This window comes from Canis aureus, chromosome 15, assembly GCF_053574225.1.
Source record: "Canis aureus isolate CA01 chromosome 15, VMU_Caureus_v.1.0, whole genome shotgun sequence".
NCBI classification, from domain to species: Eukaryota; Metazoa; Chordata; class Mammalia; order Carnivora; family Canidae; genus Canis; species Canis aureus.
In genome coordinates this window covers 20,433,371-20,461,020 of record NC_135625.1, presented here as the reverse complement: position 1 = coordinate 20,461,020, position 27,650 = coordinate 20,433,371, and the positions used below count along the sequence as shown (strand labels likewise).

The 27,650-nt window shown below is 45.0% G+C and overlaps 1 protein-coding gene across 7 annotated transcripts in view; it reads left to right on the top strand.

Moving 5' to 3' along the window:
• The window catches only part of IRF2 (interferon regulatory factor 2), a 79,299-nt gene that overhangs the window by 20,425 nt on the left and 31,224 nt on the right, over positions 1-27,650 (top strand). For all 7 annotated transcript variants that reach the window (XM_077848682.1, XM_077848683.1, XM_077848686.1 and 4 more), the window contains 2 exons: positions 18,057-18,149; positions 26,380-26,479. In XM_077848682.1, the coding sequence (XP_077704808.1) occupies positions 18,063-18,149; positions 26,380-26,479 (187 nt within the window). In that variant the 5' untranslated portion in view covers positions 18,057-18,062. The remainder of the gene's footprint in view (positions 1-18,056; positions 18,150-26,379; positions 26,480-27,650) is intronic.

Below are 27,650 nucleotides of genomic sequence, written 5' to 3'. Positions count from 1 at the left end.
CCTCCCTGAGAACAGACACCAAATGAAACAGAAAGTGTCGGGAAATGCTACCATTCTGGCTCTGTTTTCTTTCTGACCTGCAGCCCTAGGTGACCGGCGCTAAGGCTCCTGTTCCTGAAATGTTTCTGACTCAGGGAGGCGACTGTCAGACCTGGCAGCCCGTTCAAGTGAAGCTTGGGAAACACACCAGCTTTCTAGCATTTATGTTTTAGGACCCAGAGGGCACATGGAGATGAGTACTGACCTTTCCAGGTTGAAAGCCTATTTTTGGACACTTGGTTCTCATGATAACGGTGCTCAGTGGTGGGGAATCCGCTCTGGCAAGGACTAAGCCACCGCTTCTTCTAGAATAGTGGTGATGACAGCGCCTACCCCCTAGGCTTGCTGTGAGGGTTAATGAGATAATGTATATAAAGCATAGAGTTTAATACCAGGTGCATCATGGGTGCTCTTATAAGTAGTCGTTGCCATCCATCCCTACCACCATCATTATCTAGTGAAGAATCGGATAGCTTTTTTTTTTTCTTGGAGGCAAGTTTTGACTTTTTATTTTTTTTAAGTGTTGACTTTTTAACTTGTATATTTATAAACAATTCAAGTCAGTAAATGTAAACTGCTTTGACCTTTATGGTTGGAAGGTCTCTGGGGGCTCTTCACCTTGACCATCATTAGCCTTAGTGTGTTTTCTTCCTTTACACTTCACATAGGAGAAATTGTGTGCCCCAGGACCTTTGAACTGAATTTCTGCCCATGTCCCACAGGATCTGAACCATGCAGTGTGCATTGCACTTCTCACGTTGCAATGATAGCTGTGCTCTTTCATTCAAAATTATATTAAGTAACTAAAAACAATGGAACAGGTAAACTTTCCAGACAATTCTTTGAATAAATGTGCATTTGTGCCACTACAAGTAAGTATTCAGTCTTTTTGGTTCCCACGATGGTTTTGCCACAGAGCAGTAGGGCTTCTAGGAAATGGGAGGGGGGTTCCTGTACTCATCTCCATGGCTCATGCAGTTCTCATGCATACCACACAAACCATAATAAAACCAATAAACTTGTTCTCACTTGATACGCATCAAAGTATTTTCTGTAATACATTTAATTTTGGAAATGAAATATTTAAAATGTTATACAAGAAGGAACAATGTCACTACAGATGTCATTATAAGGGAAGCCTAGGGAAGATATTTGAAAGACATTTTGCATCTTAAGGTTTTTCTTATTTTATAAATAAATATTTTATATATTAGATAGGTAAAATGAAGATCTATCCATATTGCCGGCTAGATCTACCATAAATGCAATAATCCTTTTTATTTATATATTTAAAAAAATTTTTAATAATCCTTTTTAAATGGCTACTTATGATTTCAGATTTTATAAAAATATTCAGCAGAAGTATTTCCCTACTTTTTAATGTGCAAAAGAAGTTTGCATTAAACTTTTCCATTTCGGGACTAAAACTGTGCTATTATTATTCACTAATTTAAGCGTAGTATGTGCCAGATTAATTTATAATGAAAGTACAGTTTAAGGAAGAAGATGATTTCCTTGTATAATATGGGAACACTAATATATTCCAAGGGTAGAAATAACTTGAGATTAATTACAGATCCCATATCTCTTATTTGCAATCCAAAAAGCTCTGAAAACTGAAGTTTTTTTTATCATGACTCATTTGGCAGTATGATCTGCCCTGAATTGGTGTGAAGCTCTTCGGAGCTTTTGCTAATCCCGATCAGTGTGAGTGTTCACGTTTTAACTGCAGAAATATCGCTGTGTTGCATTAGGGGTCCTGCTCTGGATATTGCTGGGGATATTCTTGTTCGTATGGTAGGTGCACCATATTGTCTCTCTAATATCCCCCCACTGGCTGCATTTTCAAACATACATACCTGGTCTAAGGATTTTGAATAAAAGAGCAACTATCTCCCATAACCAGAACACCACCACATCCTGTTTTTTTTTTTTTCCAGGGACAGTCCCTCTTCACCTCTTCACCTCTGTGCACAGGCAAGGGATGACTATTAATAAGGCCCCATTCACACTTAGAAGTGTTCCATTTTGGACAATGGATGATTTGGGTCACCGTGCTGACCATCTCTGCGCTCTTGGTAACGGGCAACGTGGTGCTGATGGGCATCCGTATGTTTCTAGTGAGCTGCCCTCTATACAGGTTCCACATTATATCTTGAAACCCTAAGATGACTTAGAGCATTGTTTATAGGAAATGATTTTTTAAATGGTCTGCCCCTGTGCTTCCTTAGATGGGATTCCCCACAGCATTTATATATCCCTTTTTTATTATGGCAAATCATCGCTCCCCTTACTCTAATTCCTTGTGTATCCGCCTTCTTTGACTAGTTCGCAAGCCCATCTGTGTTCCCTCTGTCATCATCATTGATGCCTGGCATACGTAGAAAGCCCATGGTTTATTTATTAAGCCTCAGCCCTTGCCATGCTCCAGGACCTGGGGACACAGAGGTGAGCCAGCAGAAATGCTCTTGGGCCGCATGGAGATGGTCTTCAGGGGGGGCAGACAGATGTGAGGGCCTGGCCTGGCCCTGCCCAGAGACACTAAGGAGGCTCACAGAGGAAGTGGCCTTAGAGCTAGGAGGGGAGGAATGTGAGGTCAGGCAGTGAAAGGGGACAAGGTGGGGGGAGGCCTTGGGGCAGACCCGCTGGCTGGAGTTTGGGGAGTGAGGGTAGTAGAGGGAGATGAAGCTGGAGCCAGTGCTTGTGGCACCCAAGGGGACTGAAAGAGACTATCTGTCCTTTCCCGGGGCTGTTCTGGCTGCAGGGTGGCTACCAGATGGGGGACAGGGGTGCAGAGAGCACAGAAGGGCTGCCGGGCACCGGCCCCAATGAGGGCTGGGATTGCTCCTGACCCATGGGGTCGCACTTCCTATTCCCACCGTGTGACAGTCACTCTCTTGGAAATGTGGGCTCCGCTCACAACTTAAGGCCACAGTGGTTCCTGAGACGTTCCTCCAGGTTAGAGCAAGCAGAGCTGAAGGCTGTCCAGGCTCCCGGAATCCTGCAAGCTGAGGAATCGTCAGTGAGAAATGAGAAGCAAAGCCCTCAGTCCTCAGTCGCGTGGGCCTTTCTTGAGCCCAGACCTTAAGACCCTTTTGTCCTTATTCCGGTGTTCAGATTGTCCCAGATTTGGCTAGACGGAGCCCCTTCGTGTGAGCTGCTGGGTCCTCTTGCTGGGTCCCCAGTTCTGTACTTCTGATCCCCCCTAAAATGGCTCAGGCTTATCTTTTGCTTTCCCTGCCCTAGACCTGCCACCAGCCATTTTCCCACAAAGCCCTGATTCCTTTTAGTGGAGAATGGTGTTTAGAAACTAAGATTTGGGATGTTTGGGTGGCTCAGGGGTTGAGTGTCTGCCTTTGGCTCAGGGCGTGATCCCGGGGTCCTGGGATCGAGTCCCACGTCTCCTGCATGGAACCTGCTTCTCCCTCTGCTTATGTCTGCCTCTCTCTCTGTGTCTTTCATGAATAAGTATTTAAAAATAGAAACGATGGAGTTTCTATTGAATATAATTTTACATATTCAATTATATATTTTATATATAATTTATATATAATTAAATATATATGAAATTTTATATATATGAATTTTATATATAATTGAATATATATGAAATATAATATAATATTTAAAAACCTTTTTAAAAAAACAAAAGGAAACGAAGATTCGGGCATGATGTGTACCCATCACCAGTGGCCTGTTGCTGTCCCCAGACCCTCATAGTGGGTGGGGAATCTGTGCACAGTACACATACATGTATTTTTACATCTGCATGTATTTCTGTATCGAGATAGATGATGAGCTATGAACTCAGTCCTTATTCTGTACCGAGGCCCAGGGTTATTCTAGATTTCTTTCTTTGTTTGAACTTCCTTCTCCAAAAGTGAGGAGCCTGGCTCTCATTATCCTTAATGTATTAATTCATTGACTCAGTTCCTCTATGTCTCCAATCTCCAGCCTCCCCAAGGTGGTGAGGTTGCCCTCCCCACCTCATTCTTGGGGCTCCTGCACCCCAGATGGGATGGCTGCTCCTGGACAGGAGCCTAGCCACTCCACTTGTGCCCTGACACCCCACTCTTGGCTCCTGCCTCCCCCAGCATCTATCCTCACTGCGCCACATGGGCTGCAGTCCTCCCCACGCTACATACCGCTGCTTTCTCCCACCCAAGGGGACACCCTCTTTATGCCAGCACCCCACACTAGCATGCTTCTGCTCTGCTCCCCAAATGTCTGCTATTTGCAGATTGTTAGGGCTGCCATCACAGAGTACCACAAACTGGGTGATCACAGTTCTGGAGGCTGGAAGTCTGAAATCTCAGGGTGTTGGCAGGGTTGGTTTCTTCTGGGGGCTCTAAGGGGGAATCTGCTCCATGTGGCTCTCCTCCTGTTGGCAGTGGCTGTAGTCCTTGGCGTCCCTTGGCTTCTAGATGTCTCCCCCGAATCCCGGTCTCTGTCTTCATATGGCCTTCTCTTATATGTGTGTGTGTCCAGATTTCTGTCCTCTTATAAGGATACCACTCGTGTTGGATTTAGGGTCCATCCTGACCACCGAGTATGACCTCATTTTAACTTGATTATATCTGAAAAGACCCTATTTCCAAATAAGGTTATATTCACAGGTTCAGGGTGGACCTGGCTTTTGGGGCAACACTGTGCAAAACAGTACATTGGCTCTGTTCTGTTCCACCTAATGGGCTTTTGGATTAAATCCTCCATGAAGGGAGGGAGGGAGGAGGAAGGATAGAAGGAAACTCCATCGTTTCTAGAAGAATGTTCTTTATTGCCATATTATACTTACTCTGTGACCTGAAGTTAGAGCACTCTGCTGCCAGCAGGGCTGTTGGAAACCTCTGGACTTGGTGCGAACGCAGGCTGGCACTTGTTAGGATGTGACTACGATTCCTCACGGGGCTGTACCCCTCAAGACACCCTGTGCTATAATGTGTGGCAGCTTTTTACTCACTGTTGAGCAAACCTCTTCACCTGGTCTGGTGCCACTGAGGTTGGGGTCCTCCCCTGTCCCCTGGGTGCCCGGTTCCAGGCCAAACAGCCGTGTGTTGGTGTGCGTTGTCAGTTCCGTGCCAGCCTCCGTGGGGGGCAGCTGGGGTGCGTGTGCAGGGTGAGCTCTGCACCCTGTGCCAGGACCCTGACTCAGCAGCTGTGGGGGCGCTGCCCAGGGCCCAGCGCATCCTAGAGGCCTGTTGCCCTGATAGTTGAAAAAAAAAAATGACCTCCACACCTGGCTTCCCCCCCCCACACACTTATTCACTTGTATTATATTCCGAACTGTATTAACTTATATATTACATATATGGAACATACAAAAATACATAGGCTATATACTTACATATATTAGCTCTATATTAACGTGTATTCTGGTCGATTTCCCATACAAATGAGATACTCTTCTAGAATCACAGTTTTTCATTATTTGAGTCTACCGCCTGTTACTTAACCATCTCCCTCCTGTCTGGTGTTTGGATCAATTTATATTTTTTGCTGTTGTAAATCCTGCTCCATCAAATATCCTTGACCAAAAATTTGTGACTGTGGAAACTATTAATTATTCAAGATCCACTGTTGACCAGATAGTAGATGAGGCACTTTACACATCTGATTAATCCTACCACAGACTCTTAGGAAGTTATCCCCATTTGGCAGATGAGAACAGTGAGGCATAAGGAGCTGGGGTTCTGCTACCCTCTGCATTTGGTACCTGAAGCAGTGCCCCGGGAGTGGCCGGGGTTGCCGAGGGGAAATACTCCTAGACCTGTGTGGAGAAAGTGGAGGAGGCTACTAAGAGATTTCTGAGCTTTTAGGGCAACAGCAGGTTAGAATTCTTAGGGTCACAACTCCCCAGTCCTAGTCTCATATAGGACATGGTGATAAGGATGTGGGTCTAGCTCCTTGGGACACAGGAGCTTCCAAGGCTTTCCCTGGTCTCCACCCTGCTGGTTGGGTGACCATTCTGTCCCTGAGTCATGGAGCCTGTCAGCCCTGCATCGTGGCCACTGTGCTATTCAGTGACAAATAAGGATGGTGCTAGGCCCTGTGAGATCACAATCGCTTATTAGGAAGTTCCGGGTCAACTTAATTAGCTAAGTAAGAGTCAGGTGAGATCAATTAACATCCACCTATTTCTTGGGGCTGTTATATCCATATAAGCAGGATGACTGTTGTCATAGTCACTGCATTGGTCAGGGAAAGCTTTTGGGGAAGGGTAGATTTGAAACTGGCCCTTAGTTGCAAGAGGAAGGTGAGTTGGTGCCGAGGGACGTACAGATGCATGCAGGTTGGCGTGGTGTTTGCAGGCATGAGGTTCGGCACTCGTTAGAGGTCCTGCTACTAAAAATGAGGGAGAAGCAAAATGCCCTCATGGCCTGTGCTTGCTCTTCATACACATTGGCGGGATGGAAATCGACAAGCGCCCCAAATGCTTACCATCTGAGTGTTTTTCAGTGCCCTACACAAATGTTCGTGTGAGGTGTACATTGAGGTGATAGAGTGACAGCTGTCTATGGGTCTCATGTGTGCTCCTGAAATAGTTCTTGGGGCTCATCAAGAATCACTCATATGTGAAATTTAAGATCAACATAGGGGAAGGGAAGGAAAAGTAAAATAAGATAAAATCAGAGAGGGAGGCAAACCATCAGAGACTCAAGTCTAGGAAATAAACTGAGGGGACGGAGGTAGGAGTTGGGGCCTCTGGGTGACAGGCATTAAGGAGGGCACATGATGGAATGAGCCCTGGGTGTTGTATGCAACTGATGAAGGGCTGACCTCTACCTCTGAAACTACTGATATACTATATGTTAATTAATTGATTTAAATTAAAAAAAAAAAAAGGAAAAGGGAAAAAAAATAGGCTGGGCAGGGCACATTTTCTTCCACCCCCCTACCCCCCAAGACCCAGATGGCCTGTGCTCTGGGCCAGGTGACCCTGCCTTATGGCAGAAGCAGAAACTAAAATCAAACAACTGTAAAATACCCCCAGTGACAAACAACAAACCTGGTTCTCTCCTGTTGCTTTCTTAAAGTGGAGATGCAGGTGGAGGGGTGAAAAGTAGAAAAATAGTTTTATTTGGGAGTGGGGAAATACTGTTGTCCTGGTACAAATGACAAAAATAAAGCTCTGGCTGGACAGGATATGCAGTATGTCTTGCTGATTCCACCAGCCAGGAAGGTACTGACAGGGGCAGGAAGTATGGAGTAGTGGGGGGTGGTGCGGGGTATTGGAGGTTGGGAAGCTGCTTTTGCTTCTTTTCTTTTCTTTCTTTTCTTTTCTTCTTTTCTTTCGATTTTATGTATTTATTCATGAGAGACAGAGAGAGAGAAAGAGAGGCTGAGACACAGGCAGAGGGAGAAGCAGGCTTCATGCAGGGAGCCCGATGTGGGACTCGATCCTGGATCCCAGGATCACAACCTGAGCCAAAGACACCTGCTCAACCACTGAGCCACCCGGGCATCCCCAGGGAAGCTGCTTTCTATGCAGTGTCCCTGGAGCAGTGCTTGCTGGCCACCGGCCTCTCTCTGCCCTGGCTTGGAGCCCCGTCAGCCCAGGCTCCCAGTGTGGACACTGCGTCAGACTGGGAGGTGCTGGGCCTTCCACGCCTCTTTATGTGGACCCCAATTTGACTTTGTGGTCAAAAGACCAAGTAAAGGCCTAAGACCTATTTTATTTATTTATCTATTTATTTATTTAAAGATTTTATTTATTTATTCATGAGAGAAACAGAGAGAGGCAGAGACATAGGCAGAGGGAGAAGCAGGCTCCCCGCAGGACTTGATCCCAGGACCCCGGGATCACTCCCTGAGCCGAAGGCAGATGCTCAACCACTGAGACACCCAGGTGCCCTGCCCCTTCTGTTTAAATGTGAACTCAACCACTCAGTAGCTCTGTGACCTTGGGCAAGTTACCAAGCTTACGTATCTCTGTCTCTTCATCTCTAAAATGGAGATATTTAGTAGCATCTACTTACAGGATTGTGGTAAATCAAGTGAGTAAACTAATACAACAAGCTGAGAACTTGCTTGGCGCTGTGGAGCATTTAATACTCATCAGCTATTCCTCATATCATTATCATGTAGCATGGGATCCTGGGTGCTCTGTACCCACCCGCTGGTGGTGTTTTCAAGGGCTTGCAGGTCTGAACAGGGATAAGAATTTCTCACACAGAATCTCCCTTACTTACCAACAGGTTGCCTTCCAAAAGATGATTAAGCTTGCAGAGCGAGTCTGGCCTTTTAAAACCAGGGTTTTCTCAAAACAAAGCCCCCAAAACAATAAAAAAGAACAACTAAACAAGCAAAAAGAAAAAAATCTAAAAATCACAAAAACAATAAAAATCACTAAAAAACCCAGGCTTTTCTCGAAATAGAATAGTTTCAATGTCAGGTGGCCTTTTCAAAAGCCCCACAAGGGTGTCCTATGCAGATATTTTGTTTCTTTACCAGACACCTGACCACTCACTATGATTTGGAAAAACTAGAACTGGCCTTGAAACTCTGTCCATCTTTGGGGGCAAACGGTTCCTCCTTCACACCAGCCACATTTCAGGTGTTCAGTAGCCACCTGTGGCTGGGGGCTCCGCTGTTGGACTGTGCAGGTACAGGACGTGTCCAGAATTGCTGGATCGGGCTGGTCTATATTTATTGGGTGCCTCCTGGATGCAAAATGCAAGACCGCACAGATGTACATATTAACATACAATGTTAACACAGGTGTGTCCGGCTTGGCGGGAACATAGGATGTATATTGGAGGCAGTATTTTAGGAATTCAAGGGACGTTTTGAGAAGGTCAAGATCGGCTTTGTGGCAGAGATGGCATTTGAACCAGCTGTGAAGTGGTGGCTGGCTGTTTCCAGGCTAGCCCTTTCTCCCCAGTGTAGCCCCCGTGGATCTAATTGCCCACCCAACACTGGAAGCCTGGAGGAGTTTGAGGAGGGGAAGGAGTCAGCAATTCAGAAAGAAGAGCCTGGCAGTGGCTTCTGCTTCTCTCTCTGAAGTGAGAGGCCAGACGCTTTGCTGGGATTGCGCTTTGCTGGGATTGACGAGTGTGGAAGTGAGTTGGGCAGTGTGAGGATGGAAAGATCTGAGATCAGCAGTGGGAGCTGATGAGGGAGATGCAAAAAAAGATGTGCAGAAATTTGAAGGCTCGGGTGAGGTGATACACCAGCAATGTGTCATGGTAGAGTCAGGCCTGGGGGTTAGTGGGCCCAGGCAAGGGTTTCCCACATGAGGCAGCAGGAGGGAGGAAGTGAGACCCATTTGTAGTGGGGAAGGGCTAGAGCAGCTGTGTTGGGCAGAGAAGAGGGCCACGGGGTAGGTAGGCGCTCTGGGGACAGGGGACAGGGGAGCGGGGCTGGTTGGGCAGGGATGGATGGCAGGGCTCTGGGCCCCACGTCTGAAGAGCACGTATCTGCCTCGACAGAGCATGTCCAGTGTTTTTTCAAGGCCTGCCCTCTGGATGGAGAGAACTCCTGTTCTCTTTAGGCCGCATCGAGAACTGTTTCCTAGAATGACCGTTGGCTCACCACAGTTATGGAAAACTGGTGATGTATTTTGGTGTCTTTCGAGCACCCATGTGGAGGCCCTAAGTCAGTTTCGGTTGCAGTGATGCAGTGCAAGTCCCTATCAGAGGCTAAATCACACTGTTTCAGGGACCAGAGTTAGTTTGTGGTCAGAGGCAGGGAAATTTTTGTAAAGTAGCTATGGTAATCTCTTCTAAAAGGATATAGAAAACACGTCCAATAAGAAAATTGTGGGTAGAACAGGGAATATGCAAAACTATAATTTGGATGATTCTCAGTATGGGAAACTTGTTCCGTGGTATTTAAAGGCATTTTAGAATTTTAATTTCATACGTATTTATATTCTATTCATGATGAAATCTATTCGCCATGGGCGTCCTCGTTTTCCTATGACTCATTTGGAGATGTTTATCATACATAGAGGATCTGGAAGGCCATTGAGCTGGTGGTACTTACTGAGTGGCAGTGATATCCACAGGTAGCTAGCTGCATATCTGAATTGCCCTGGGTTAATAAAAAGAATTCCTGGTTCCTAAGCCCTGGAAATTCTTACTCAGTGAGTCTTGATGGGACCAGGGAGTCTTTTTTTTTTTTTTTTTTTTTTTTTAATTCCTCGGGTAATAATGTAGCAAGGCAGTTTGGGGGTGCTAGTATAGGTGGATGGAAAAGTATAGAAAAGTATAATTAGGGGTGGTGATACATTGAGGGCAGCCAGTTCTGGCAGTCCTGCCCTCATCACTCAGAATTGAGCTTTTTTTTTTTTTTTTCTTAGATTTTATTTATTTATTTGAGGGGGGGAGCACGATTGGTGGGGGTGGTGCAGAGGGAGAGGAAGCTGGACACGGGGTCTGGATCCCAGGACCCCGGGATCATGACCTGACCCGAAGGCAGAGGCTTAACCGACTGAGCCACCCAGGTGCCCCAAGGTCGAGCTCTTGAAAAATCCACATAGTAGGAGAATTCATGGTTGAGTTTCTTAAAACCTTGAGGAAAACTGGGCTAGAGACTTAAAATTATTTAATGAGCCCGATGCACATCTTTTCAAAGTTCAATATAACAGTAAGTGCATGGAATGAGGATTGCATCAGTGATAACAACAGTGGATGTCACGCAATTGATTTCCACTGCGAATTAACTCTCCAGAAGTTTAATAAAACTTTTTGAAATTGGTTTCGCATCAGTGCAGGTAACATGTATGTGGACAGGGATGTTTTCTCTGGCACTCATCTCAGTGTTAAAATGTTTTCCTGATTTCACGACCAGTAACCGTTGATTTCATCCTCCGGGGCCCCAAGAGTTTGCAGAGCGGAGGCAGCGAAGTATTAAGTGCAGCCAAATGGGGGCGGGTCTCAAACCCCCACCCTCAGATACAGGGCCCTGTTATCTGAGCTCTGAACATGTTGTTTCCATGCCCCACACTTGTTAAACTTCTCTCATGCTTTTCACTTCTGTCTTCCAGGAGTCCTTCCTGTTCTAAGGTTTGCCATATCCTTCTCTTCCAATTCCTACTTTGCACCATGACCCTCCCCCCCCTTGCCCTGCCCCCCACAGGCTCACACACATCTGTGCACACACCTGGGGAATGGTTTGGCTGAGGAAAATGCTTTTTTATACCCTTTTGACCATAGTACCAGGATAATATAATATAAAATTGAAAAAAAAAAGCTTAATAAAACAACCTTACTCTCATCTGGGGGACTCCCATAGTATGTATTCTGTGTTCACATACATTAAGATTGAAGCACCGTAAATTGATTTCACGAGCCAGTGTTTTCCCAACACTGGAGGTTTTTGGTGTCCTCTTTGGAATCAGGTGGATCCGGATTTGAATCCCAGCTTTACCACTTAATGGTTCTCCAGCTTGGTAAGCAGCTTCATTTCCTTATCTGTAAAATGGAGATAAGATCCTATACCTCATGTAGCTGGTTTGAAGATTAAATGAAATAACGCACAAAAAGCCCCTGGCCCAGTGTCTGATTCCTAGGAAGCGCTTGAGCGAGGTGTTGGGGCTGATGATGGCAAGGATTTTCAGTTTTCAACTCCAGCTTCCTCTCAATTCACATAATTTTGAACTGGAATTTTTAACTTTGGCCAAAAGGGTACAGAGGTCAGCGTGAGGAGTGGAGAACATCATGCAAGCGGAGCTCGCACTTGGGGAAAGATGCCCTCGTGTTCAGGAAGAGCCACTGCCTGGACCAGAGCAGTAGCTCATTGGCTCACCTCCTTGCCTGTGTTTGCCCCCGTGTGACTGCTGCCTGTGTCACCATAGTGCCACACAGCCGGTCTCCAGCTCACACCCAGTGGTTTCAGTAGCCTCTACACAAGCTGGGCGATTTGGAGGGGTGGGGGGGATCGTGAAGCCTTGGTCCCTTCTCTGGGGCCTTGGGGGATTGGACATGTTTTTTTCTCTTCCTGAAGTCACCTTTTCAAGCTATGCTTTCCCTCCTCTGTAAGATGGGGATGACTATATTTAAGTGACAAGGGCCACAGTGTGGGTTAGCGACAATTTCTGGTAACCAACCAGCCTGCCCACCTGCGCACCTGCTCCCCTGCTCACCTGCTGCCCTGCTCCTGACTCTCACGAAGCTCCACCCACATAAGTCAGTTGCTCCGCCCACATCAGGAGACCCATCTTCCCAGGTTCCTGGCTCTGCCTTCACCTTTGCCTGGCTTCCTTGCCACCCCCTCTGCACCTGGACTATTCCTGCCCATCCTATAAAGTCTTCTTGTGCCACAAAGCTTTCCCTTACAAACCCATCCAATGGTGATTTATGTATTCCTCACCAACTAGTTGATGCACTTGGCAATTAATCGTGTACTGCCTCTGCCGTCCCTGGTGCAGTCTTTTATTATCATAATTATAGTATTATTAGGTAGCTTTATAGGATTAATGTCTCATACCCCCAGTTCACTTATGAATTCCTTGAGGGTAGTGATCCTGTCTCACACATCTCTGAATCCTCCGCATTGAGCAGAGCCCCTTGCAGTAACATGTGTTTATTTTTTTTTTTAAGATTTTATTTATTTATTCTTGAGAGACACAGAGAGAGAGGCAGAGATGTAGGCAGAGGGAGAAGCAGGCTCCATGCAGGGAGCCTGATGTGGGGCTCGATCCCGGGACTCCAGGATCACGCCCTGAGCCAAAGGCAGATGCTCAACGGCTGAGCCACCCAGGTGCCCCATAATATGTGTTTAATAAATATCTGTGGGTAACACCGGATGACTGGGTCCTGCAGACAGGACCTGCCCTAGAAGCAGAGGGTCCGCTGGTTAGAGACGTGAGAGTTTTCATGCATGAACAGAGGTTGGAGCTAGCTTTTATTAGGAGGGCAGCATTTCCATCAGTTGGTCAGAGGGGTGGGCATGGCTGTGGAGGGAGGGCTACTAGGTGACAAGACCCCTCGAAGGTTACTGATAAAACTAATAAATGTCTCAGCTGCGGAAGAAATGGGATGGGACGCTGCTGTGGTCAGTGTTGGCGACAGACTCACACCGAAGCCCTTTCTGCTGTCTTCTGTCTTCCATGGCTTCTGTTGAGTAGCAACCATAAGGCCTCTGGTCTTGTGGTTTTTGTTACTTGTACTTTGAAGGTGATGCCTGTCTTTTTTTCCCTCTAGCCATCTTTAAGATTTTTCGCTATGGTTTTGGTTTTCAGCACATGTACTATAGTGTGGTTTTATTTGTATTTATCTGTTTGGGGTTTGTAGTAAATTATTTAAATATGTGGTCACTGTCTGCAAATACCGCTCTTGCCTCATTCTTTCTCTTTGTGGAACTACAGACTGCCCATATTTTAGATCTTTTTACCTCTAAAATAAAAAATGCTATGGATTTTATGTTCTTTTTAACGTTTCCCACCTTTTGTCTCTAAGTGCTTCATTCTGTTTATTTCCTTCTGACCTATCTTCTTTCTACTATTTCTTTATCGGGGTGTCTGATCTATTAGTAAACCCACCGTTTGAGTTCTTAATTTTAATTATTTGCCCTTTAGCTCTAGAATTTCTTTTTTTACTTTCTAGTTCTCTGCCAACATTGTCCATCTTGTCTTTTAGTTCCTTGAACATGTGAGGCATACTTGTGTTAAAGGCTGTGTCCGAAAACTTTTGGTATCTCTGTATCCCTTATGTCTGTTTAAGACCCATGTCTGAATCCCTGTGGGTCTGTTTTTGTTGTTCATATTTCATTGATTTTTTTTTATTTCATCGCCTTTTATCCTTGTGTTCTCAGCTATATTGCTGGTGTATGAAAAATTCCAGAGATAATATAAATCCTAGGATAATGTTATCTTCCTCAAGATATGATTACATTTACTTCTGGGAGTTCCAGGTTATTTTAATTTGATCAGGGATTGAGGTGATTCAAAGCTCGACTTCAGTCTTTGAGGTTAGTCTATTTCCATTTAGTTTTATCCCAAACGAAGCTTGGGGGTGGTGGCGGGTGAGTGTGTGGTTTCCAGGACTCCCTATTCCTAGTTTAGGTCCTGATCTTCAATTCTTGTCCTCCTGGTCACCCGAATGTGTCAGAAGCTTTGCTCAGCTTCTGTGCCCTGCAGCCTTCTATCCTGGAATTGGTAGATGCCTCCAGGCTAGGGTAAGAGTGCTCCAAACATCAGGTTTACCTTCCTGGGTTTCTTTCTTCCCCCAGATCCTGCTCTCCTACTTGTTACTTCCCTGATCCTTTTAAACAGATTTTTAAAAAAATGTTTTGTATAGGTTTTCTTGTTATTCACCTTGGGAGTTAGGTCTGAATTACCTATTGTGTCATTACCAGAAGCGCACCGCCCCCCTCATCTCAGCCAAGGATTTTATTATTAAATCCAGCAGGGATGTTTAGAAGTCTCTAGAACAGAACATTAACATGATTTAAGTGGTATTTTAGGAAATTTAATATGTCAGTGGTATGCAAAACAGACAGGAGTTGGGAAAGGCTCAGTAAGTAGAACAGTTAAAAGACCATCATAACTGAGTGCTTTCTAGACTAAGAAAAGAGCAGGTGTTAGGGTTTCTGAAGTTGGGCATTTCAGAGAGATCCGAGTGAGAGTCTTGGCTCTCCTACTTACTAGCAGATTGTCTTTAAGCAATTCCTTTACCTATCCTGTTGTCTATAATATGAAATACTAAAGTCCTTATTTTTTAGGGTTATAGGAATTACACGAGAAACTCAGAAAACTCTGGTTTTAATGGGTTGGCATATAGTATATGCTCAGTAAATGGTAACCATTGCTGTTATTATTCCAAGATCCAAAAATCAGTTATTTAGGTTAAAATTCAAGATTACTGTTACTGGCCGTGAACATGACCATACCATTGTCAACTTCATGGGGGACTCTTGCATACATTTATGCAGCATCACTGGTGCCAGTAATATTCTAAGTACTCTCCATGTACCGAACTGATTTAGAGGCTGATGTTCTGGTTTTAAAGATGATCCCAACCTCACATCTCAAAGGTGTAATGATAGGTGATTTTAGAAAGTGCCTTTGTCAAGCTTGAGGGTAGCTGCTTCATATTTTAGGTTTATAGAATTATAAGATTTTAGCATTTCACTTTAAAAAAGATTTATTTTGGAGAGAATGTGTGCATACGCGCAAGCGGCAGGAGGGGCAGAGGGAGAGGGAGAGAGAATCTTCATGTAGACTCTCCACCGAATACAGAGCTGGACCGATGGATGGACGGATGGACGGACATGGGGCTCGATCCCTGGAGCCTGAGATCATGACCTGAGCTGAAATCAAGAGTTGGCCACTTAACTTACTGAACCACCCAGGCGCCTCAAGCATTTCACTTTTAAAAACAACCCAGTGTACAAGATCAGAAGCTTACAAAAAAGATAAAGCAGATGACGAGCCTTCCTGTTACAGGAGGATTCCTAGGGTCATAGCTCACTTGAGAAGTTATCTTTTTGAAACCTCTTATTTTCCTAGATGATCAAAGTGCAGACCAGAGGGTTTGAGTGACTAGCCCGAGGACACACACCAGTAATGGCAAGGTCAGGGCTGGAACACAAGTGCCTCGATTTCTGGCAGATTTTGGTTCTCTTGTCAAAAAATAGCACCTCTTTGTCTTTCTAAGCATTTCCATGCCTTTCCCACGAGTCTCATGTGGCCCATCAGACCAGGGGCCTATGGGAACCTTGCCTTATAGCAGGAAGACCAATCTGTCCCCGTAAATTTCATCGACAGAGCTAGAAGACGCAGACCAAGGAAGCATCTTTCCCTACTATCTGGTCTCTAGCCCTCTGTGACTATCCTCCCAGCCTTTTCATCTCCGGAAATCTAATTTATTTTTTGTGTCAAGCTAAATGATGAATTTCTGGTGCTAGGGTCAATATAGAATTCCATCTTTGCTTTCTTCCACAGAAGTCAGGATGTGCGTTCAACTTGTGATAGCCATGGGAAATCTGTGTCAGACGGCACCTGTTCTCTTCTGTGCCGTGTGGGGAGACCACTGGTAATTCATTACCTAGTTAGTGTGTGGGGCGTGCGGCCAGGCTGTAAAATCAAATATAAATAGAGGAAGTATCTTCATGTAAAAGGATTAGTTTTTTCTCTGTGTGACATCGGGGACGTCCTGGGTGTTTAAAATAAAACAAAATGTAGAACCTGGAATAAGAGAAGCCCTTTGTAAATGAGCCTGCCCTACTCTGATAAGGCAATACTTGCTGTCTTTGTTTTTCCAAAAAAAATCTGCTGATGATTAATGACAGTCCTGATTAAAGATTTAGACCATTTTTTACATGTGTGATTGGCTGGGTAAGCGATTGGCTGAAGTTCGGTTGAGCTGTGTCCTTGTTAGAAAGGCACAGCATGTAAACAAGGGATGGACTGACAGACAGGTTATCTGGAACCTGACCTGCTGAGACTAACGGAAGGGGTCTGCCTGCCAGGATGACCAGACTTTGTGGGAAGAGCGCAGAAGAGGAGGTGGCTCATAATTAAAAATAAAAGGCAATCGAGAGCCTTGCTCCTCAGAGTCTGGTCCAAGGCCCATGGAGCTTTATTAGAACTGCGGAATCCCAGGGCTCACCTAGACTTACCAAATCAAGATTTGTGTCCCCGTTCAAGTTGGTGAAGCCCTGGTCTGGATTTTGTAATCAGCCCTTCCCTTTACTGTTGACAAGATTAATCATATCATTCATTTGCATTAACTTCCGGTTCTCCTCCCTTCTGGGATGATGACCAGAATCTCAGGCATGGTTTTCCAGGCCCTGCAGGGCCAGCCTGACTCCGTCACCCTGTCCGTTGCCGACTACTTTCTAGTATCATTCGGTACACAGGGCTCTTCATGTGGTGTGGTAATCTCTTCCTTCCTGTGTTCTGTTAGACTGGGAGTTTCTAGGTGCTAGAGGATGTCTCGCCCTTTCCTGGAATATTCTCAATAAGTGATCCTTGAATGAGTGGATGAATGCATGAGGGGATGGGATGAATTCAGAACCACTAAGAGCATCTGTGTTGGGGGCCCCTTTGGGCCTGTCCCTGAGCTTCCTATTACTTACCTCAAAGAATGATGGCCTGAAGCCTCCATATGAGTGGTCAGGGCCAACCCACAATGGCAGCCCGGCTTGGCTGACCTTTCAGGGCTGGTCTGGATCTTGTTTAAACATCTCCTGGGTGGAAGGCAGCCTTTGGGCTTTGTAGGAATATAAAAAGACCTACGGGAGGTAGAGTTCCTACCCTCAAAGAGCCTACTGTTTGGTTAGGAAGAGAGAGAGGTGTACACAGTGGAAAAGTTTATAGATGAGAGTTGGATAAGAATAAAGGCAGCATAGAAAAGCTGCTCCGAAGCAATGTTTGATTCTCAAAAGAGCAATGTAAGATCCGTGAGAATTAGGGAAGTCCAGGAGGAAGATTTCTTCAGGCTGGAGTGGTCTGAGAAGGCCTGTGGAGAAGGAGAGAGCAGAAACTGAGTCTTGGAGGATGGGTAGGGATGGGCAAAGCGTAGGGAGGGAGGAGCAGAGAGTGCAGTGTGAGCAAGGAGCCCGAGGCGAGGCGTCTGCAACAGTGAGTGGATCTGAACTGGGAGAGATGTACTGGTTCTAGAATTGAGTTCTAGAATGGAATTAGACTCCTGAGGCCAAGGCTGTGGTCCCACATGGTTCTTGGACTGATACTTGCACTCTGGCATGAGCTGGGGAGGCACAGAGGAGAGACAAGTCCTCTGCAAGCTGGAAGACAGAGTGACTGAGACTTTGATCAAGTCAACCCAAATTCATCGCAGTAGAATTTTCAGAGCTCATTTTTGGAGAAGGAAACAAGTAAAAGGAGGAAGATACAGCTAGAGGTTGAAAAGAGGATGATGTCACGCTGCCCATGGGGTTGATAGCGTGGAGGCTTGAATGGGCCTCATCTTTGCTTCTGAATCCCACATTAAACTTAAATTTACATGCAAATAGGATGAAGATAAGTGCTAGAGAGAGGTGTAGCACTTTACAGTTCAGACGTGACAGTCGCTAGCAAAATTGCCTGATACCATGTTTCTCTTCTGCAAAAGGGTACCATGCCGGTGGAAAGGATGCGGATGCGCCCGTGGCTGGAGGAACAGATAAACTCAAATACGATACCAGGGCTAAAGTGGCTTAACAAGGTAAGTGTGTTGGGTGCCTGTGTGTGTGTGTGTGTGTGTGTGTGTGTGAGAGAGAGAGAGAGAGGTCCTTACTAAAAGATATGCATGGAAACTGCTGAAAAGGAAACTTGCACTCTTCGTATTCAAAATCTTATGCTTATTAATGACAAAACCAGCCAACCAGAAATGATCTGTGTTATTCTTTAACGATTCTCACCCTCTTCCTTCTCTGAACTCCTCTCTTGCTTCTCCTGGCTTCTAGCATTGGAGGACATGGAAACATGTGGGTTTTGTGTTGGGAATGGAGTCTACTGGTGTTCCTCTCAGTATTCTTCTGAGTAAAGAAAACTTTTGTTTTGGGACTTAAAAAAAAAAGTTTTCTCTTTTTATTGTGAAGCACTGTTTATGTGCCTACAGGTCTTTAAAAAAGTACGCTGTCCCTTACGACCCCCTGCCCCCCACATATGTACACACACATGTATATAAATCCTTCCTTTATCAGCCTCAGACTCTCGATCGAACTGATCCTACCTGTTAGGAGTGACTCAGGAAGAGAATGGATGTCAAAATAAAGAACACCTGAAAAAATAGATTTATCGCTTAGAAAAGCAGTGAACATACCGCGCCTTCTTTAAGAGGGCCCAAGGGAGAGGTTGCTCTCCCACTGCCAGGAATATTGCAGCTCTTTTGAGTAAATTTCCTTTTCCTCTTCTGCCTCCCCCTCATTGTAATCTTAAGGGCCTGATGAATAATTCAGCTGGTAGGGCTTTATCTTTGTATGGCGCTCCAGAGCTCAGAGCCTGATTGTGGCCCACTTCTAACAAGCGTGCGGGATACTGCTGCATTGCTCTGCTTGCTAAGATCACTCCCTGGCTCAAGCTTGTCTTTTCAGATATCTCTCAAGCCTTATTTCTTTCTCCCTCACCCACTTATGCTTTTTCCACTTATTTTAAATGTGACCGTATTGTATTTGAGTGCATCGGTTTCAGCGGGCCTTTTCTGAAGCAGGATGGAATAAATAGAAATAAGTAAACGATGTGCTCATTTCAGGTGAGCTGCCCTCTATTTGAAGGTCTTATGGCAAACCATTTCTTTTTCTAGGCTTGCTCTGTCCATAATGTTTCAGATTGGTATCCTGGAAGGGTTTGTAATTAGCCTGCTCCAAAGAAACAAACAGGAAATCAGGTTGGGTCTTGGCCTGCATGGTTAGTGGAGCCGCAGGTGGAGAAGGAAAGGGGGGACTGTCATCAAGGAGAATTGAAGAAATGTAAGGTGCTCAATAATGATAATAATAATAAAAACTAATGCTTGTTAATAATGCCAGGTACTCATCTAAGCAAGACACACGCATCAACTCACGTAATCCCCACAATGGGGGAGATACTGTTATGTTTTCCATTCTACAGACCTGGAAGCCAAGGTATAGAGACACTAAGTAGGATTATGTTTTAAAGAACAAGATAATATTGCCTTTTATGACATTTAAACAGAAGTTCCTGATTTCTGAAAAGAAGTGATTTTTTTTTTCTTCTTAAAAAATATATCCACTAAAAAAATATATATCTCCACTGATTTGGGCTGACTCGATGCAAGGGGTAGACTTACGGTGTTATCGTGTCCCCTGTACGAGTAGGCACTTGATATGGTGCGGTTAACTCTCCTCCTAGTGGGTTGGTTTGTGCTAACGTCCTAACCCCCGGAACCTGTGGATGTGTAATTACTGGGAAAAAAGGGTCTTCAGAAGAAGTTAAGGATCTCAAGGTTATCCTAGCTTGTCCAGCTGGGCCAATGGGATGACAAGCATCCGCAGAAGAGAAAGGAGAGCAGAGGCCACATGGAGACAGAGGTAGAGATTGCAGAGACACAGCCACGAGCCAGGGAAGCACCTGGAACCACCAGAGGCTGGACATGTCCGGGAAAGATGGTCTTTACAGCCTCTGAAAGGGAATATGGCTCTGCTGGCATCTAGATTTGAGAGTTCTGGCCTCCACAACGGTGGCAGGATGGATTTCCGTGGCCGTAAGCTGCCCGGTTTGTGGCAGCTTGTTCGATAGCTCTGGGAAACTAATGCACCCTCTTAGGCTTGCTTCCTCGCCGGGCCCCCCCATTAAGCCTTTTCTTCCACCCACTTTGTCCGTGTTTTTCTGACCGAGGACTGGAAAGTGAGCGGATTCCTTTGTGCGCGGCTGAGCACTAGGCCCCCTTGGGTGGCCCTCCCTGCTGAGCTTCTCTGAGCCGGCCCTTGGCCTGCGAGTTCTCTTCCCTGGAGAAGAGGGAGCGGAGACCCCTTCGCCACCCTGACAGGCCGCTGTGCTGGCCCTCGGCGAGAGCGGGCCGTGACGCCTCTCAGGACGACGCTGGCACAGGAGCCCATGGGTGCCCGGGGGGCCGCTGCGGTGGGCGGCCGACGGGCCTGGGCAGGGTGCGCTCGGGCAGGCCTGCCACGGCCGCTGTGCCTGCACCTCCTCAGGCCATCTTTCTAGAGGTTTCTGCTAACTTAGGCTTTGGCATTCATCTACCCACAGAAATATTTCACTTGAGACCTTACTTTTATTTCCTTCTTTAAGAAAAAAAAAAAAAAGATTTTATTTATTTATTTGAAAGAGAGACACAGAGAGAGCACAGCCAGGGGGAGGGGCAGAGGGAGAGGGAGAAGCAGGCTCCCCCCTGAGCAGGGAGCCCCACACGGGGCTCAATCCCGGGACCCCGGGATCGTGACCTGAGCCGAAGGCAGATGCTCAACCGCTGAGCCACCGGGCGCCCCCTCTTCTGTTCAGAGGCACTCTGACTGAGAATCCCCGCTGTGTGTTCAGTGGCTTGGGGTCGTTGTAAAATCTCTTCTCCTGCTGAGGACTGGTTATAACTCAGAAAACGGCACTGTCTGTGGGGCTTCGTTACCCACTTACACATCAGTTGTTCAGGACCGGTCGGTCGTGGTGGTGAAGGCCTCCGTGCTGGAAGGCCCTGGAGAGCAGGCCAGGGACGTCTTGATTGCTGCTGCTCGCTGGCTCGGTGCTAGGCCTCCTGCCTGACCCGTGGGCGGCTCTAGGTGAGCGATGTGTGTGCCCTCCAAGAGGACCAGTGCTGGGGACTGTGGCTTCGTTCTGTTAAGATAACTGGGCTTACGCACATCGGGTTGGTGGGTGTCGTGTTCCTCTCAAGTGGAGAGTCCATCATATCCGGGACATCTTAGTAAGAGACGAATAGGTTGCTAATGGATGCCTTAAATTTGTTTCCATTTCTTTTTCTTTTTTTAAGATTTTATTTATTTATTCATGAGAGAGAGAGAGAGAGAGAGAGGTAGAGACACAGGCAGAGGGAGAAGCAGGCTCCCTGAAGGGAGCCCCATGTGGGACTTAGATCCCGGGACTCCAGGATCACGCCCTAAGCCAAAGGCAGATGCTCAACCGCTGAACCACCCAGGCGTCCCTCATTTCTTATTTCTTAATGCATCCTGAGGAGGATGGTGATGGCTTGTATCCTCTGAAGGAGCAGGGAAGATGTCTGGCAAAGCAGCATTATCACTAGCTCATGAAAAAGGCCTTGGCTTGGGCCTGTTACTTTTCATTATGAGTATTTGCAAACATACTCGCAGATTTGAATAGTCTAATGACTAGAAAGAATAGTATAGCAAATTCTTTTTTTTTTTTTAAGATTTTATTTATTTATTCATGAGAGACACAGAGAGAGAAAGAGAGAGGCAGAGACACAGGCAGAGGGAGAAGCAGGCTCCATGCAGGGAGCCCAACGTGGGACTCGATCCCAGGACCCTGGGACCACGCTCTAAGCTGAAGACAAATGCTAAACCGCTGAGTCACTACGCATCCTGCAAATTCTAATGTAGTTTTGTTTTTTTCCTTTTATTTTTAAACATTTTATTCATTTATTTGAGAGAGACAGAGAGCACCATTGTGGAGAAGGGGTAGAGGGAGAAGCAGACTCCCCACTGAGCAGGAAGCCTGATGCGGGGCTCAGTCCCAGGACCCCGGGATCATGACCTGGGCCAAAAGCAGACACTTAACCGACTAGGCCGCCCCTCTTGTGTAGTTTTCAAATTCACATCCAGTTTAAAAATTACTAACATTTAAAATATTTCTGTGTGTATATGTGTATGGCATTTGAAAGCAACTCCCTGATACTGCACGTCAGTAAGACTTAAGAGCATTTTCTGTGTATTCACAATAGGATCACCAATTGAATAAACCACTCATCATTAATCATAATTTTTCAGTCTCATCCCTGCATCATCCATATTTGGAATGCCTTGTGTATTCCCCAAAAATATGTTTTTACAATTGATTTCTTCAGTGAGAATCCAGAGAAGGCTATTCTGACTTGAAGTGTCTCCTGATTGCCTTGATTATGAACAGTGGCCCCCTATTTATTTATTTATTTATTTATTTATTTATTTTCCTTCTTGGCATTGACTTGTCCAAGAGACCAGGTCAGTTTTGGACTGGTCCAAATGCTTGCTTGTGGTTTCTCTGGGCCATTTCTTGAGGAAGGAAGGAGGCAGCCATGACCAGGTTCGTGGTTTCTCTTGTAGCTCTGGTTGATTCCCACTCAGTTATTTTTTTTTAAGATTTATTTATTTATTTATTCATGAGAGATACACAGAGAGAGAGAGGCAGAGACACAGGCAGAGGGAGAGGCAGGCTCCATGCAGGGAGCCCGAGGTGGGACTCGATCCCGGGTCACCAGATCAGGCCCTGGGCCGAAGGTGGCGCTAAACCACTGAGCCACCCAGGCTGCCCCGCCACCTAGTTATTGACATGCTCATTTCATGTGGGAGAGCTGCCTAGACCCTGGAGCTGAGGCCACTCCCCAAGTGTACGGTGTCACCAGGTAGCCTCATACCTTATCCTTCTGTTCACATTGAAAGCAGGCTTGTGCTTGTGGAAATGTCAGAGAGGCTCAGCACAAGGTAAGGAGTCCAAACAAAAATAGAGTACATTGGACATCTTACAAGTATTAGGGGAGGGAAGAGGCAGAGGGAGTTAAGAGAACCGGTTTCCCCTTGGGGTCAACATACGTCTGTTCTGCATTACTCTAGATAATCTTAACTTCTCAACTCAAGCAATGATTCTCTCTCCTTCCCTCATGTGGGCAGAGTCTTCTCTCTCTATAAACATGAGTAGAGTCTGGAACATGTTGTACTTCCATACACAGTGTGCACAGCCTGTGTGGAGGGGACGCTCAGGGCTTCTAATGGCACATACTGATGTCACAGAGGCTACACAGACCCAGAGCAACGCCGTCACCATCCCATAGGACACAATGATCTATGACCGGAATGTTTACTGGTCAGAATCTCTTCCAGTTTTAAAATGAATCTCACTTTCTTTTTCTTTAGCATAGTGCTTTTTTAAAAAAAAGATACATGTAATATGTTTGTTAGTATTTTTTGCAACATGAAAAACTAGTTAAAAGTGACACGAGGTTTTTAAAAAATTTACCACTTTAGCCATTTTTTAAATGTATAATTCAGCAGCATTGTCTACTCATAATGTTATATGCAAGCCTCACCACTATAATTCCAGAATTTTCATCAGCCCAGAAAGAAACACTTGCCCATTAAGCAGTCACTTTGCATTGCAAAGTATTTTAAATCTTTTCGTTGTGCAAGGCATCCACTAATCTGCTCTCTATCTCTGTGGATTTGCCTTTTCTGCTCATTTCACATAAATGGGACCATTCAATATGTGGCCTTTTGTAGAAAGCTTCTTTCACTTAGCATAATGTTCAAGGCTCATTTGTGTTGTCGCACTTGTCAATGCCACATTCCTTTTTGTGGCCGAATAATATTCCATTTTGTGCATGTACAACATTTCCTTTATCCATTCATCGGTTGATGGACATTTGGGCTATTGTGAGTAGTGCTGTTATGAACATTCACATATAAATGTTTGTTTCGACATCTGTTTATAAGTCTTTGAATGAAATTACTGGGTCTTGTGGACACTCTGTGTTTAACTTTTTGAGGAAGAGCCAAATGATTTCCACAGCGTCTACACCATTTGACATTCCCGCCAGCAATGTAGGAAGGTTCCTCTTTCTCCACATCCTGACCACCAACTTATTATTTATTTACTTATATTACTTTATTCTGTCATCCTGGGGGGTAGGAGATGGTATCTCATTATTGTTTTGAGATGCATTGGCCTGATGATTAATGATTTGGGGTGTGTTCATGTGCTACTGGCCATTTATCTATCTTCTTTCAAGAAAGGTCCATTCAGACCTTTTGCCCAGGAAAGAGGATCCATGGATCCAGGGCGGATAATTGCTAGGTTTAGTCATTATGTTTGTGGGTTCGTGATTTGGGCATAGTTTCAGTGAGACTAAATTTGGTAGTTGTGTGCATCTGTGTGCACACACATGCAACTCCATGCATGCAGATGCTTAAAAAAATCTATTTATCAGAATCAACTTTGTGTTTAAGATAGATTTCAGATTGCATCACCTCCACAACTCTTTTGACCTACAGAAATGTGCAGCAGCAATTCTATAAAGGATCTGCATCTGTAGGCATAAACATTTAGATTCTGGTTGCACTTTCAGGAGAACTCCTTCACCAAAATACATTTATTTGGTTTTTTTTCATTTTCATGTGAACATCAAAAACTGCATTAAAAGACTGCTCTCTGATGTTTCATCTACATTAAAAAAATAAAATTAAAAAACAAAATAAAATAAAATAAAATAAAATAAAATAAAATAAAATAAAATAAAATTTCACCCAGCCCTTGGCTGACACTGCTCTTTGGAAATGGCTGACCTGAAACCATGCTATCTCCATGGATGGGGAGGGGTTTATGAGAAGTCTCTCACTTTCAGTTCTTTTTATTAACTGAGTTTTAAATACAACAGAATTTTCCCTTTTGACAGTTTTTGGGGAACTCTCAAATATTCTGAAGTATTTTTAGCTCAGGCTTCTATAGAGGCATTGAGTCCTTTTGGGGGTCAACTGGGACCCTTCCTGTCTTTCATTGTGTGAGACCAAAGTGGTGGGAAATCCCTACTGACATTTTTTTCCTTTCCCGGTGTATTGTGCAAGGATTCCCCATACCTAGAATCTACCAGAACTACCTCTAGGGCTTAAAAACACATAGTTTTCCTGGGCCTGGTTTCCACAGAATCCAAGACAACAGATGTGTCATAGGATGGGAAATCTCCGTCTGACTCCTGGGAGAAAGCGTGTGATGGGACTAGGTGATTAAGTGTGGGGTACGTGACCTGGTTTTGAATTTGGACACTTGTTATGATAATTTCCTTAGCTGTATAACTTAATTCTCTTCCTCAGTTTCCTCAACTGTAAAGCAGAAATTATTACATATATGTAGCTCAGTAGGTGCTTGCAAAAAAAGGAAACTAGACCATGTGAACAGGTGGGCAGTCAAGTGCCGTGGGAACTTAGTGACTGCTGGTCCTGTCAGGATTGCTGGTTAAAGAAGTTGCACAAGTTGTTGCTTGAAGAAGTTGTTTCCAAAACGCTAGTGTCTAATCCCATGTTTGCCAGGGTTGGTATAAACTGAGTTACCTACCTCTCAAGGCTGTGAGAGAGATGGAAAGGGTCTACCGTAAGATTTGTACCAAAAACCTTTTCTCTACGAGAAAAGTAGTAATCATGGCCACACATTCCATACATCTTCTTGCTGTTTCATGCAGGTTTTAACCCCTGAGTAGACACATTAGACCGAATCTTCTATTTCTGTTGGATGCACAGTAGTTTGAGGTATTTGATCTCTGTGGCCATGACCTCAGATAACCCCAATTTCCCTTTAGCAGCACAAATGGGTATAATTTTGGAAAGTTGCCTAAATTTTAATTTACCTAAGGCAACTGGAGTTCCTCTCTAGCAAATGATGGAATTCAATGATGACAATAAGCATTAGAAGTTTCGGTCGGTGGCCAGTCATCTGTGGTCCTTTAAGGAGAAATGGCACACATAATGGAACACATTGGCATATCCCCAAATCAAGTCCTTGGACCTTGGCATGCATTCCTGTTCTGCCAGACTCCATACGACTCTGAATCTCTCCCCAGTAGGACTGTCAAGATCTGGGGCCCAGTGAGGAGGCAGGTTTGGTTCCTAGTGGATTTTGCCATAGACACTCTGCACACCCAGTGTCCCTTAGTAGAGAATCTTACTGGCTAGGATGGAGAGACCTTCTGTAAAGGTGGCTAAAACCCTATTGCCGCAGTCTTTTTTTTTTTAATTCTTCTTTTTTTTTTTTTTTTTTTTTTTTAGGAAAAGAAGATTTTCCAGATCCCTTGGATGCATGCAGCTAGACATGGGTGGGATGTGGAAAAAGATGCACCACTCTTTAGAAACTGGGCGATCCATACAGGTATTAAAACCGCATCGTGTATAGAGGTAGATGCTATTGTTGTTGTTGCTTTCATGCCTTTTTAAAAATATTTTATTTATCTATTTGAGAGAGAGAGAGAGTGCAGGAGTGGGGTGGGAGGGGCAGAGGGAGAAGCAGACTTCCCACTGAGCAGGAAGCCCGATTTTCAGGGCTTGATCCCAAGACCCCGAGATCATGACTTGAGCTGAAGGCAGATGCTTAACCGACTGAGCCACCCTGGTGCCCCAGTGCTTTCTTTTTTTAAAAAATCGAGATATAATGGACAAATAAAATTGTAAGATATTTAGAACATACCACGTGATGATTTGATTTATGCACTATGTAAAGATTCTCCCCATTAATTAACACATCCATTACCTCTCATATTTGACCTTTTATTTTTTTTAAACATTTTTTATTATTTACTTATTTATGATAGTCACACAGAGAGAGAGAGAGGCAGAGACACAGGCAGAGGGAGAAGCAGGCTCCATGCACCGGGAGCCCGACGTGGGATTCGATCCCGGTTCTCCAGGATCGCGCCCCGGGTCAAAGGCAGGCGCCAAACCGCTGCGCCACCCAGGGATCCCTTGACCTTTTATTTTTTATTTTTGGTGAGAACGTTGATGTACTTTCAGCAAATTTCAATTCTACAATACAGTGTTAATAACCATTGTTGGTTTTTTTTTTTCCCGCTGCATGTATATGGCTTATGGCCTCATGAAGACAGCTCTGAAAAACCTGTGGCGTGTCCCCAGGCACATCCCATCCAGGACACATGGGCCACAGACTCTGTCACTCAGAAGTGATACTTTGCCCATCCTATAGCAACTTAGTCCTTAAATTTCCTTTAAATGTGGGGTTCTGATTATGCTCTTCAGGTGTACGCCAGGGGAATATAGAACCTATTTGTTCTGGAGTGGTAAATTTGGTTGGAACTTATCTCTCCAAAAGGTAGTCAAGAATATATTTGTTTATAAGAAAATATAAGTAGGGAGCTGTTTATAGGAATAGCCTTTTTACTAATATTTGAGAGTCAGATGAAAAAGAGGCACTCTAGTTACCTGGGCTTGTTGGCCTCCGCGACCTGCCAAGCTTTCTCTGTTACTTACCTCGACTCCTATCTTCTATCATTATTAATTTTTTCTCATGCCAGGGTGACCGGTTTGTC